This window comes from Danio aesculapii, chromosome 2 (assembly GCF_903798145.1).
Source record: "Danio aesculapii chromosome 2, fDanAes4.1, whole genome shotgun sequence".
In the NCBI taxonomy this organism is placed as follows: Eukaryota; Metazoa; Chordata; class Actinopteri; order Cypriniformes; family Danionidae; genus Danio; species Danio aesculapii.
Genome location: NC_079436.1, coordinates 59777872 through 59790371, shown reverse-complemented (window position 1 = coordinate 59790371; position 12500 = coordinate 59777872). Strand labels below are relative to the sequence as shown.

At 44.1% G+C, this 12500-nt stretch overlaps 1 protein-coding gene across 3 annotated transcripts in view; it reads left to right on the top strand.

Moving 5' to 3' along the window:
- Nucleotides 1–12500, top strand: part of mau2 (MAU2 sister chromatid cohesion factor) — a 54376-nt gene that overhangs the window by 3550 nt on the left and 38326 nt on the right. For 2 of the 3 annotated variants that reach the window (XM_056446884.1, XM_056446872.1), the window contains exons 10-19: nucleotides 2614–2717; nucleotides 2862–2939; nucleotides 3347–3412; nucleotides 3592–3675; nucleotides 3795–3844; nucleotides 6591–6668; nucleotides 6794–6905; nucleotides 6998–7088; nucleotides 8142–8269; nucleotides 9966–11111. In XM_056446884.1, the coding sequence (XP_056302859.1) occupies nucleotides 2614–2717; nucleotides 2862–2939; nucleotides 3347–3412; nucleotides 3592–3675; nucleotides 3795–3844; nucleotides 6591–6668; nucleotides 6794–6905; nucleotides 6998–7088; nucleotides 8142–8269; nucleotides 9966–10040 (866 nt within the window). In that variant the 3' untranslated portion in view covers nucleotides 10041–11111. Of the gene's footprint in view, nucleotides 1–2613; nucleotides 2718–2861; nucleotides 2940–3346; nucleotides 3413–3591; nucleotides 3676–3794; nucleotides 3845–6590; nucleotides 6669–6793; nucleotides 6906–6997; nucleotides 7089–8141; nucleotides 8270–9965; nucleotides 11112–12500 lie in introns of those variants that run through there. The other variant, XR_008835648.1, reaches the window with a different exon arrangement.

The following is a 12500-nucleotide window of genomic DNA, read 5'->3' as shown; positions in this document are numbered from 1 at the left end:
AATCAGTAGAGCACTATTTTATTTGAACAGTCTGCATTCAGGCTGCAAAACTGTAGAGTCGCTGTCTTTTATGGTATTGCAGGTTATCTGCTTCTTCATCTGAATCAGCTCATTTCTGTTCCTGTCTATATGGTTTAGCTCCAGCAACAGCAACAGTCTTATAAAGAACAGCTCACTGACGTGACCTTTATAATGACTTTAGATTCAGAAATAGGGAAATATCCACAGAAACACAAAGAAAACAGTCATCTTCACTTCACATTTGGTTGAATCCTCTCCTCTTGTGATGAGATTGGTTTGGTATCATCTGTATCTTAATTCTACTGTATTTTGTGCATCCTAAAGCTGATGTTTTCAGCCCAAACACATCCTGTTAAACAGAAGTGAAATGTTCAGAATGTGGAGTAATGTCTTACTGTTAAATGCAGGACCAAAAACAAAAGAGCAGCGTATTTTACACTCATTTCACATGACTAAACCCGTCTGCTTTAAGAACTGAAGCTCTGTGTCTGCCCCTGCGGCGCTTGATTTACTCTGAGGGTCTGTCTGTTTGAGTCAGTCTGTCAGATATAAGTGTGTTAAACAGGTTATATTGTAGAGAAAGAGACCCGCCTGCAGTGAAGCTTTATTGTTGAATACATGCACCAGCAGGACAGATCTCCACTATATAAAGCATCTATTCCTCTGAATCAAGGGAACTGAGAAACTTTATTGGATAATGTGTTACACGACCGCATTAGGGGCTGATCACACTGAACAGGCATTTACGATACAGAAACACGAGGCGCACCGCTCTGCTCTTTCTGCAAGAAGTGTGGTGCGCTATTTATGATGCTAGGCAATGGCTGGATCAGAGTGTTGCTGTTGAGATGAATATCATTTTAATATGTAATAATATTGTGATATTCAAGATTAGTGAAGTCATACAGCTCTGCATAACTCAAAACAGCAGCCACATGTGTCTCCTCCATCTTCAAAAGTCTCTATAACACAAACACTGCAGACACCTGAAGGGAAACCCCGCTCTGCTCTCCTTTAATTGGAGAATGAAAAAGACTGACGTACTGCGCTTTGTCTGCTCAGACTTGACTTTTATTCAAGTGCATGAGCACGGTGTGCAAGGGCAAACACGAGGCGCAGCAGGCGGTTAAAATATGAGGCGTGCAGGGCGCATAACAGCGCACAAAACACTCGCGGCTGTTAGTAAACCTTTAAAAAGCCCGTTCAGTGTGATCGGCCCTATAGTCTGCTATATGTTAAAGTCAGCGTGTGTTTCATATACCTGCATTTGAGCGCTTCAGCTGAGTTATTGATTAATGAGCTATTAAATAAGTAAAATAAGCTCTGGCCCAAAGCACTGAGATGTTAAACCGTTTTAGAGATGCAAACAAAAACAATAATCCTGACGTATTTCCTGTTTAACATTGCCAAAGCTTCTGAGAGTCCAAAACCTTCCACATATTGATCAATAATGTTACAGTAGCTGTTATAACACCATGGTATTGATTGAATCGCCTCCTGTTACAGATCTGAAGTAGTTTGACAACAAGCAGGAAGTGTTGATGGGCCAATGACATCCGCACGTTGAAATGGTCTAGTAGCCTGTGATCTGCTGTTGACTATAATGAGAGATGGAGCATCAGTGAGTGAATGGACTGATCAGCATGATGGTCAATCTATCCCACAAACAGCCGAGCGTGTGTGGTGATACAGCTGAACCTAGATGTGATGAAAGGAGAGCCCGCGAGCTTGTTAAACCATCGCATGTGCTTGTCTCCTGTGGGCCCGGTAGATCCTGAGGTCTCGCAGCACACATGCACAATCGCTTCTCTTTCTCTTCAGGCTGATTCTTCACGGACTCTTCTCTTTCCTCACTTTCTGTCTAGATGTGTTTGACTTGATCCTGCGGTCAGTGAGATTAGCCCAGTTGAAAACAGAAGCGTCGATTCAGACGGGTCGTAGTAGATTTCTGCAGTCTTGACAGATCATATAACCCTAACTTCAGTTCACTAGAACTCTGTGTTCAGCTGACACATCTACACTGTAGAGGAGCTGGAGGAATACTGATGAACTGAATCGAGTTGAATATGGTGTGGCCAGTGAGTCCTTTATTACTGCAATAACAACAAATAATCACAGTACAAGACAGAGTATCTGTACTAACACCAGGATCTCACTGATGAGGCCCTTATGAGTTACATGTAGGTATTATAACACACAACCTGTAGTGTTGGAGACCGTTTACTCTATTTCATAGACTTGAGTGATCAATTACTACAGTACCGCGGTACTTCAGCTGGTGTAGTGTCCTGGACTAAATTATAGTGTCCGGACAACCCTAGTCTGAGCTGATGTTCCAATGCTCTGCTGTGTGTTTACGTGTGGACTGGTGTGTGTGTGTGTGTGTGTGTGTGTGTGTGTGTGTGTGTGTGTGTGTGTGTATGGACTAATGTTTATGTGTGTCTGGTATACTCTAATGTGTGTGTGTTCATATGTGTGCATGTAGACTGATGCTGTCATGAGTGTGTGTCTGAACTAATCCTCTGTGTATGTGTGGACTGATGTTCTAATGCTCTGGTGTGTGTGTGTGTGTGTGTGTGTGTGTGTGTTCAGTGCTGGACTGCAGCCCAATCCTGTCCTCGTTTCAAGTGATTCTGCTGGAGCACATCATCATGTGTCGTCTGGTGACGGGACACAAGGCCACGGCGCTGCAAGAGGTGTGTGTGTGTGTTCGGTTCTCTCCATCGTGTGTGTACAGTAGTCAGCATTTAAAGCGGAACAAAAATGTTTTTTAAAATGTTGTGTGTGTGTGTGTGTGTGTGTTTTTGTGTGCGCGTGTGTGTGTGTGTGTGTGTGTGTAGATCTCTCAGGTGTGTCAGCTGTGTCAGCAGTCTCCTCGGCTCTTCTCCAATCACGCGGCTCAGCTTCACACACTGCTGGTGAGTGCAGACATCTCCAACACACACTTCTCCAACACACACATGCGTCACTCACACACATTTTCTTGCTGCTGTTGTTTTGAATAAGCAGTGTGAGGAGTGTGTCTGCTGTGATGATGATCAACATGACGTGTGTTTAGAGGAGCTGGACTCTACAGTGCTGGGTTATATTAAATAACAACACTAATAATATGACTAACAGAAGGAGTATGTGTGACTGTGAAAGAACAGCGTGTGTGTGTGTGTGTGTGTGCGCGTGTGCGCGCAACTGTAGAGTGTGTGTTCATGACGAGGGTCACTTCTGTGTTAGACACATCTGACAGCAACAGCATCAACACTCTATTGGCTTCTCTTTAAGCTTGAGAAGATACTGATCGTGTGTGTGTGTGTGTGTGTGTGTGTTTCAGGGCTTGTACTGTATCTCTGTGAACTGCATGGATAACGCAGAGGCTCAGTTCACTACGGCACTGAGGGTGAGAGATCAACACACACACTTATCATAAACTCTGCAGCGCTACGCTCGGCCACTCATCTGTGTGTGTGTGTGTGTGTGTGTGTGTGTGTGTGTGTGTGTGTGTGTGTGTGTGTGTGTGTGTGTGTGTGTGTGTGTGTGTGTGTGTGTGTGTGTGTGTGTGTGTGTGTGTGCGTGCAGCTCACCACGCATCAGGAGCTGTGGACCTTCATCGTCACTAATCTGGCCAGTGTTTACATCAGAGAAGGCAACAGACACCAAGAGGTCAGTCACCATGGCAACACGGATGCACCAATAATAATAATGAACATCATCAATAGTGATCTTAATCGATGACGTGTGTGTGTGTGTGTGTGTGTGTGTGTGTGTGTGTGTGTGCGCAGCTGTACAGTCTATTAGAGAGGATAAACCCAGACCACAACTTCCCCGTCAGGTAGAACACACACACACACACACACACACACACACACACACACACACAGCTCATACACACATACATGCACAAACCTCACACATGCAGACCTCATGTACACACACACACACACACAGACAGACACCTCTTTTGGCCTACGGTACGGGTCACCTTTACCAGGCTTGCGTGCTGTGAGACAGAAGGTTTGAGTGGCCGTGAGTCTCACTGGAGGAAATGTCTACAGTAAAGCTGTACGGGTCACTCACACATCATATGAGCAGCACTTCACACAACACAGATGCTTTACACACATCAATACTGTCTAAATGTTCATCACTAACCCTTACTATCAACATGATTATAGCTGCAGATCAATGACAGTGTGAAACAGTCTACTGTAACGTCTGAGATTATATAACATAAATAAATGAACATATATAAACACACACAGACCCTCACAGTCCCCGATATGTTATCAATTACAGATAAACGACACACAGCAGACATGTAGTGCTTATTCAGGTTCAGAAACAGCAGAAATATAGCCCAGAGTCAGAGCAGAGCCCTCATCTGTGTGTGTGATCCTCAGCAGCACATGGAGCCTCTGTTAGAGAGGAACTCTGTCAGTCCCAGTTCAGAATAGTCCAGAAGCTGATCATCAGAGTTCAACATGGCAGTGTGTTCTTCTGTTAGCGACAGTCATTTGCTTAGTTTATTCGCGCGTCACTCTCGCGTTTGTCTGTTTCTGAAAGGCAGGGTGTGCGCAGGCTCCTAAAACGTCTTAAAGTCTTATTTCAAAAACTACATTTTAGGCCTTAAGAAGTCTTACGTTGAGAGAAATACTGTGATGCAGCGCTTAAATCAGTTTAAATCGGTCTTAATTTAAAGTCTAAAGTGACCCAATCAGGCCAACACCCATCTAATCATCATCAACCTATCTAAATAATATAGGAAAAGCAAACTCAAACACTTCCACATGATGATAACAGCAATATATCCATTTACACACAGTATATTTACAGAAGAAAGTGAGTGGACATCATGTTTGTGGATAGGCAGGAAACCTACTGCATTAGGTTGAGTAGGAGTCATACTCGATTCATTTGGAGCTAAAGCAGACGAATGTACTGTATATATATGTTATTTGTGCAGTTTTCTTCATAGTTAATAGACTTTTAACAATATTAAACTTATTTAAAGATAAATAAACATCATGTTTCTTGTTTAGACACATTAAAATATGTGCTTGAGAATCAGAGGTGTGAACCTACACTGGTTACGACTTATCATGCCATCGATTCGGTTCAATTCGATATCTCAGTGCATCACGGTGCATTGAGGATTCTTTCCACACAGAATTAGATTTTTTCTTCAACACAAGTGAACTGTTTTATATTAAAATCTTTAAACATATGAATATTTATATATTATTTATATACAGTTGTGTCCTTTAATACAGCAGTCAGATATCTGTACTGTACCTTTAATTTGACCTGCTCTAAGAAAACACTCTTTCTGAATGTAACACAAATCTCCAACACATGCACAGACGATGACAATGAGCATTTAGAGCGAATAAACTACAGTCATTATTAGCCCGCTTGATTTGTACAGCATTTCTCTCTAGTAGTGATATAGCGGCTCGTGTGCTGTTGCCTTCTTCAGTGTCAATGAAAGACTTTCCAGCAGACGCACAAGCAGATGAAATGTGCAGAGTTATCTACCTTTTAAATAGGAGCGTTTTATTTACTCGCCCTCACCTCCTTCACCATAGTATTCCACTGCGACATCGTGCATAGGAGATCAGTGACGTCAGTATGTAATAACCGGTTATGAGGATTACTGAACCGATATTGAATTGTGCCCATCAGCATCATGGTGCACTCAAGACACAGTTCATTTGGACACCTCTACTAAGACAGAACTGCATTTGGTTTTTCCCCATTCCATTGGTCCAACCAAACACCTGAGTGTTTATCCCTGAATACGTCTAAAAGCTCACTCAGAGTGGTCTTAAAAGGGTCTTAAATTTGACTCGATGTAATCCTGGAAAGGATGTCAGAAGCGATTCTGTAATCTCGCGCAGGTTATTATCATCAGCTCAAGAAGCTCCTTATTTCAGATGTAGACGTGCAGCGAGCTCTCTGGAGAACGTGAAACGGCTCGCGCTTTAGACGCCCTGTAAACATCTACAGGACGCAGGGCAGATTCTGCTGTTCTTCTGGGCTTTGTGGCTGTTCATCAAGACGACAACAAGGTCTGTTTGAGCTCGGGTCGACCATGGCTTATATTATATGTATATATTATTATAGATGTCTCGGCTGTGTATTAAAATGGCGTGTTTTCATTCTCCTGCTTATGTATGCGCTAGTGACGCTTCTCTATAAACCAGTAGCGTTCAGCTGCGCGTCTAGCTCCGCCTTCTGGTGCTGATTGTTGTGCTGGTGCCCTTTGCAAATGGCCCCCAAAAAGTGGAGCGGTACAGTTCGCTTTCAGGTACCTTTTGTTAGTGGAAACGGCCATAAAAGTGTACCGTACTGTACCACTCAACAGGCCATTACACACTCCTCACACACACACACATGAAAATCACACACCTCATGAACACATGGTGGGTTGCTCGCATGTTTGATGAAGTTTGCATCGCTGACTTTATGAAGTGCTGCAGTGGGTTCAGTGTGTGTGTGTGTGTGTGTGTGTGTGTGTGTGTGTGTGTGTGTGTGTGTGTGTGTGTGTGTGTGTGTGTGTGTGTGTGTGTTCTCTGCAGTTCCCACTGTCTGCGCGCTGCTGCTTTCTACATCCGCGGCCTGCTCTCCTTCTTCCAGGGACGCTACAATGAAGCCAAGTGAGTGTCCTCCTCCTCCTCCTGTGTGTGTGTGTGTGTGTGTTCAGTGATGGTGTGTGTGTGTGTGCGCAGTCAGTGATGTTGATGGCTGGTTGTCTCATCTGTGTGTGTGTGTGTGTGCGCAGGCGTTTTCTGCGTGAGACACTGAAGATGTCGAATGCGGAGGATCTGAACCGTCTGACGGCCTGCTCTCTGGTGCTGCTGGGACACATCTTCTACGTGCTGGGGAACCACAGGGTAAACACACACACACACACACGAGTGTCTTCGAGCTGCTGATGGTCAGCAGTGAGTGTGTTCAGTGTGTGTTCATGTTTGTTTGTGTTCAGGAGAGCAACAACATGGTGGTTCCAGCGATGCAGTTGGCCAGCAAGATCCCAGACATGTCAGTGCAGCTGTGGTCATCAGCTCTGCTCAAGGGTGAGACACACACACACACACACACACACACATACACTTGCACACACTCATTCATGCACACACTCTTACACACTTATGGAGCTAATAATACGCCAACACAACCTGAACCTGAATAGTGTTGATGTGAGTTATTGACATCAATCAGAATGTTCAGACGTCATTATAAACTGTTTAGAGTTTAATTTCCTTCATCTGAATATTGAACATCTGACATGTTTACAGACGCATGTTCACGCTTCAGGTGTGTGTTCTGAATTCAGCCTGCAGATATCGGCTTATTAAAATACAGCTTCCAGAGCAGACACTCAGATTCAGCAGACAGTAGGTCAGGGGTCATCAACAGGAGAGAGGATGGATCAGATATGGGTTCCAGACCGCATATTTTTGCTGGATCGGGTATTGGCCAGCTGGTACTGATCCAAATCTGATCATGCGTGCGCTATAATTCTGAGTTTATAAACCAAATAAGCCATGAAGGTAGAATGAACATACACCTGCTTAAACTCATGTTCAGTTCAGCGCTTCCCTCCGCTGCACCTGTCAATCATTCTCCATTCATTCACAATCAAACTGCGTACACACACACTCACACACACACACACACACACATTCTCCGAGACACAAACTCTCACACACACATTTATGTACACAAGCACACACAAACAAACATTCATGCACACTTTCATACATGCATGCACACACACTTGTGCATGCACACCTGGACACACACACACATGACATACATTCACACACACATTTCCTGTTACCCTGAACACACACAGGAAGTGTGTGATGAGCAGATCTCATGATATGGAAAGGTCTCCACATCTCACACGTGTGTGTGTGTGTGTGTGTGTGTGTGTGTGTGTCTGAGCATGTGTGACTGTTGTCCTTCTAGTGTGTGTGTGTGTGCCAGTTCTCAGGTCAAGCTTATTGACTATGGTGATCGTTGCTAACACACTGCAGTAAAATGTATTGTGTATATGTGCCTGTCGGGAGCTCATGACGTGTGTGTGTGTGTGTGTGTGTGTGTGTGTGTGTGTGTGTTTTCAGATCTGAACAAGGCCTGTGGGAACTCGATGGACGCTCATGAAGCTGCGCAGATGCACCAGAACTTCTCCCAGCAGCTCCTGCAGGACCATATAGCAGCCTGCAGCCTACCGGAGCACAACCTCATCAATGTATGCACACACACACACACACACACACACAGAGGGGAAATGAGTATTAAACACATGGTCATGTTTTTTCCTGGGATTGATATCTGTGAAGGAGCTGCTGACATGGAACAGAAGTGGATTTTAGTAAAAACCCAAACAAAATCAGCAGCAGGAGTTGTGTGTAATGAGGAGGAAGTGACAGAGAGGGCTTAAAGACGCCTCTCAGATGGAGAATGAAGCCTCCTGCATAGCTTAATTCAGTTGAGTTGAGTGTGTGTGTGTCTCCAGCTCTTCTCCACTGTAGTGTGTGCTGAACACAGAAGTCTTTATTCAGTCCACTGTTCAGAGCTCAAGTTCAGTTCAATCTATCAAATCTGAGCTTTATTGTGGATTCTCTATTGGATTCGGGTCAGGTGATTGGCTAGGCCATTCTACAGCTTGATTTTCTTTCTCTGAAAGCCTCTGAGAGTCTCCTCGGCTGTGTTTTGGGTCATTGTCCTGCTGAAAGGGTCTGATCTTCATCCTCCTGCTGATGTAGATGTTGGACTGAAGCAGCTGGTCTTCATTTACTCTGAGGAAGGGCAGAGGAGTGCTGAAGAACTACTGAGAGATTTCAGCTGCTGTCTGGGCTTTCACTGCTGAACTAGTCCTCCCTTTCTTCATGTGTTCAATACTCAGGGATGTGATTCTTCTGTATGTACACGTATTTTCCAAGCTCAATGGGGTGACCCCTGTGATTTGCGGAAATCCTGCACCTTTAGAAATGTGTTTCTGAGAGAAACGGTGACGTGTTCAATACTTATTTCCCCTCTGTATCTATATATACTACAGTCAAAGCTGAATCTATTAATCCCCCGGGCTAATTCTGACTGGAGTTTCTGTTTAGGTGTAAACTAAAGTATAATGTTTGATCAGTGATGCCTCTTGTTCATTGTCTTGGTGTCGTTTGGGAAAAGTCTGGGTCATTACGGTCGAAAACAAACTTGTCAGAATTTGCCAGGGGTGTCTGTATGTGTGTTTATTACACATGCACCGTTGCTTCTAAATGCTTGACATGGTGTCAGGAATGGGGTTAAAGAGGTGCAGTGGGTGGTCCACATGACACGATATGAACGTGATGTAATAACATTAATAACAGACCTATTAGAAATGGAGAAACGATACGATTATCATAGAACTCAGGATATTCTGGACTCAGCCACAGTGAGGCCTCCTCCACCATCATATAACACTGAATAAATATAACAGATAAAACAATATAGTAAATAAACCAGTCGGCATGACGACATTCTACTATACACAGAAGCTCAACAGTAGCCCCGCCTCCGAGCTCTTCTGATTGGTCCACTGCTGTGTGTTAAACTTGACACAGGGTCTAAAACACACGTGTGTGTGTGTGTGTGTGTGTGTGTGTGTGTGTGTGTGTGTGTGTGTGTGTGTGTGTGTGTGTGTGTGTGTGTGTGTGTGTGTGTGTGTGTGTGTGTGTGTGTGTGTGTGTGTGTGTGTGTGTGTGACGGTTCAAATATGGGAGATGCGAGGGTGACGCTTACACACGTCCATCAAGAGTGTTTTTATATGGAACAACAATAGAAAAGCAGTGTGTTGGAGAGGAAAACGTGTGTGTGAGCAGCCCATTACTCTGTAGATTCAGTGACTGGCTGATTCTTTACTGTAGGTCTGCTGTGTGTTCATGTGTGTGTGTTTGTGTGTGTTTCAGTGGACGGACGGGCCTCCTCCTGTGCAGATTCAAGCTCAGAATGGACCAACAACAAGCCTGGCGAGCCTACTTTAAACACACACACACTGTACATACATGTCCTCTCACTCACTCACACACACACACACACACACACACACACACACTCTCCGCTGCACTCCTCTGTCTGCTGTTTGTCTGTAATTCAGCTGTTTGTATTGACGGTTTCTGCTGGTGTGCGTGTGCGTGTGTGTGTATGTGTGTGTGTGTGTGATGAACACTCCTCTCTCAGAGCAGCAGACGGGTTGGTTAGACTAGTGAACCAGCAGCTGATTGTAATCAGATCATCATCAGACGTGTTCCTTTATAATAATGCCTCAGATGCTCCTCAGTGTAGTGTCAGGGCTTCCTGTGGTTCAGCAGCTCCGGCTCGCCACATCGTCACACACTCCACCTGTGTTTTATTTTGGCCTTCGACGTTAGTTTGAGGAGACTCTGAGATGCTCATTACTGTAATGTTCGTTTATTTCAATGCTGCATTACAGGAGTGTGTGTGTGTGTGTGTGTGTGTGTGTGTGTGTGTGTGTGTGTGTGTGTGTGTGTGTGGTACTTCCTCTCCTTCACGCTGGTGGTTTCTGCCATTACAGTGATGAGCTGCAGGTGGTGGAGTGTGCAGCAGGGGGCGCTGTTTCTCTGGGTGTGTGTGTGTGTGTGTGCAGCGGAGCACTGACACTGATCTTTTCTAGGCTTTGATATTCACACACACACACACACACACACACACACACATTTCCAGTTCAGTACCTGCTCGTCTGCTGTTTTACTCTGTACAGGCGCTCTGAGGACAGTCTTTTCTTTTAATGCTCTTTACTCTTGCTTCTCTTCCTCTGTAGTTTTAACAGAAAGGTTTATTAAATTTTGTAAAGTTTGAATATTTATATCCCACATTAACAATATTAGCCTCTGTCTTTATTTCTGATCTGTGTAAATGTTCTGAGATCTGTTGTTCCTGTAGTGTATTGTAGGTAAAGCTCGTCCTGGCCTCGCTCTGCTCTCAGATCAGCTCCACGCTCTGCTCATGACTGTATTTTAAACTCTTATTATTATTTCTGTGTGTCTGCTTCAGAATCAGCAGGATTTTTAAATAAACTTGGAGAAGTGTGTGAAGGATTGAGTGTGTTTCTGCTCAGGTGTGCTCTGCTCCTGGAGGGCTGCAGCTCTGCACAGTTCAGCTTTAGCCCTGATTAAACCCACCAGGGGCCTGTTTCAGCAAGGAGCTTCAACCAACTCTGAGTTTAAACTTGAACACCGAGACGAGAGACTAAAAACTCTGAGATTTGGCTTTCAGAGTTGGGTCAATCATGTCTGAGTGGACTCCAGCTGTGCTCACACTGGACTTTACTCCCCTATTCATACGCACGCACATGCGTCAGACCTGAAACACAAGCTCGTGCGACATGTTTTAGCTGTTCACTGTGTTGGATAGTTCAAGCTTGGTGAACTCTGACCTGTGAAATGCATCACATGATTGTGTGAGACCAATCGAGGATCAGAACATGACCTCTCTGGACAGAAATGTAAGACATGGAGCAATGGCTGGCTTTATTAATGTCTAATCATCTGGATTAATCCGTTTCACAGTGGCTGTACTACAGAATTTCACAAGCTCAAACTCTAGTGTGACCGCAGCTCAACTCTATAAAACTATATAAAGGCATTATCAATAGAGTGCAGATATTATGACCCACCATGGCAACATCTGAATAAAGAGACGAGCATTTCTGTCTGCAGCTGAAGCTGATGTGCTCATGCAGAGTTATAAGAGCAGATATTGAATACAGCGACAGCACTGCATCAGGGAAACAGAGACAGCTAGCGTGGGGAAACAGCTGCTCGAGTTAATGCGTATGTTTACATTTCAAGTGTTGACATATTCCAGTATAAGATGATCAGTGATGTAATGTGTGCCGTTTATTACCCTTTCTCTTGATAAAGTGGGGGATTGGCTGTACTGTTGAGGTTATTTCAGATGTTACTGCATTAAATGACATTAAACAGGCTCCTGCAGAGTTTCTCCAACACATCTGACAATACGAGACCGCAGATGAGCTGAACTCAGTGATCAGGGGGAATGTGGAGTTTAACAGGCCCACTTTGAGTTTTATTAGTGCTGGAGGTTATCTGACATGTAGAATGTAAGATTTTAGTAATAAAGTGTTTAGAGCGAGTAATAACCCCATTAATCTGGTTACAGCACACATCCCTGATGAAGCTCAGTGAATTTAAGATGATTATTCATTAATAAAGCTCAAGCCATTCTCATACGTGACGGTGTTCTCTGTGTGTGACTGAAATGTAGACAATAGCTGTGTTAACATCCAGATATATGAATTACATTATTGTGCAAAGCTGGAATAAAAAAGCATAAAGACGTGTGAATAAAGCAGCGTTTCCATCCAGAGAGTCAAAGAGAACAACATCACCTCCTCCTCAGTTATGTGTGTGTGTGTGTGTGTGTGTGTGTGTGTGTGTGTGTGTGTGTATTTTCAGAAGTTC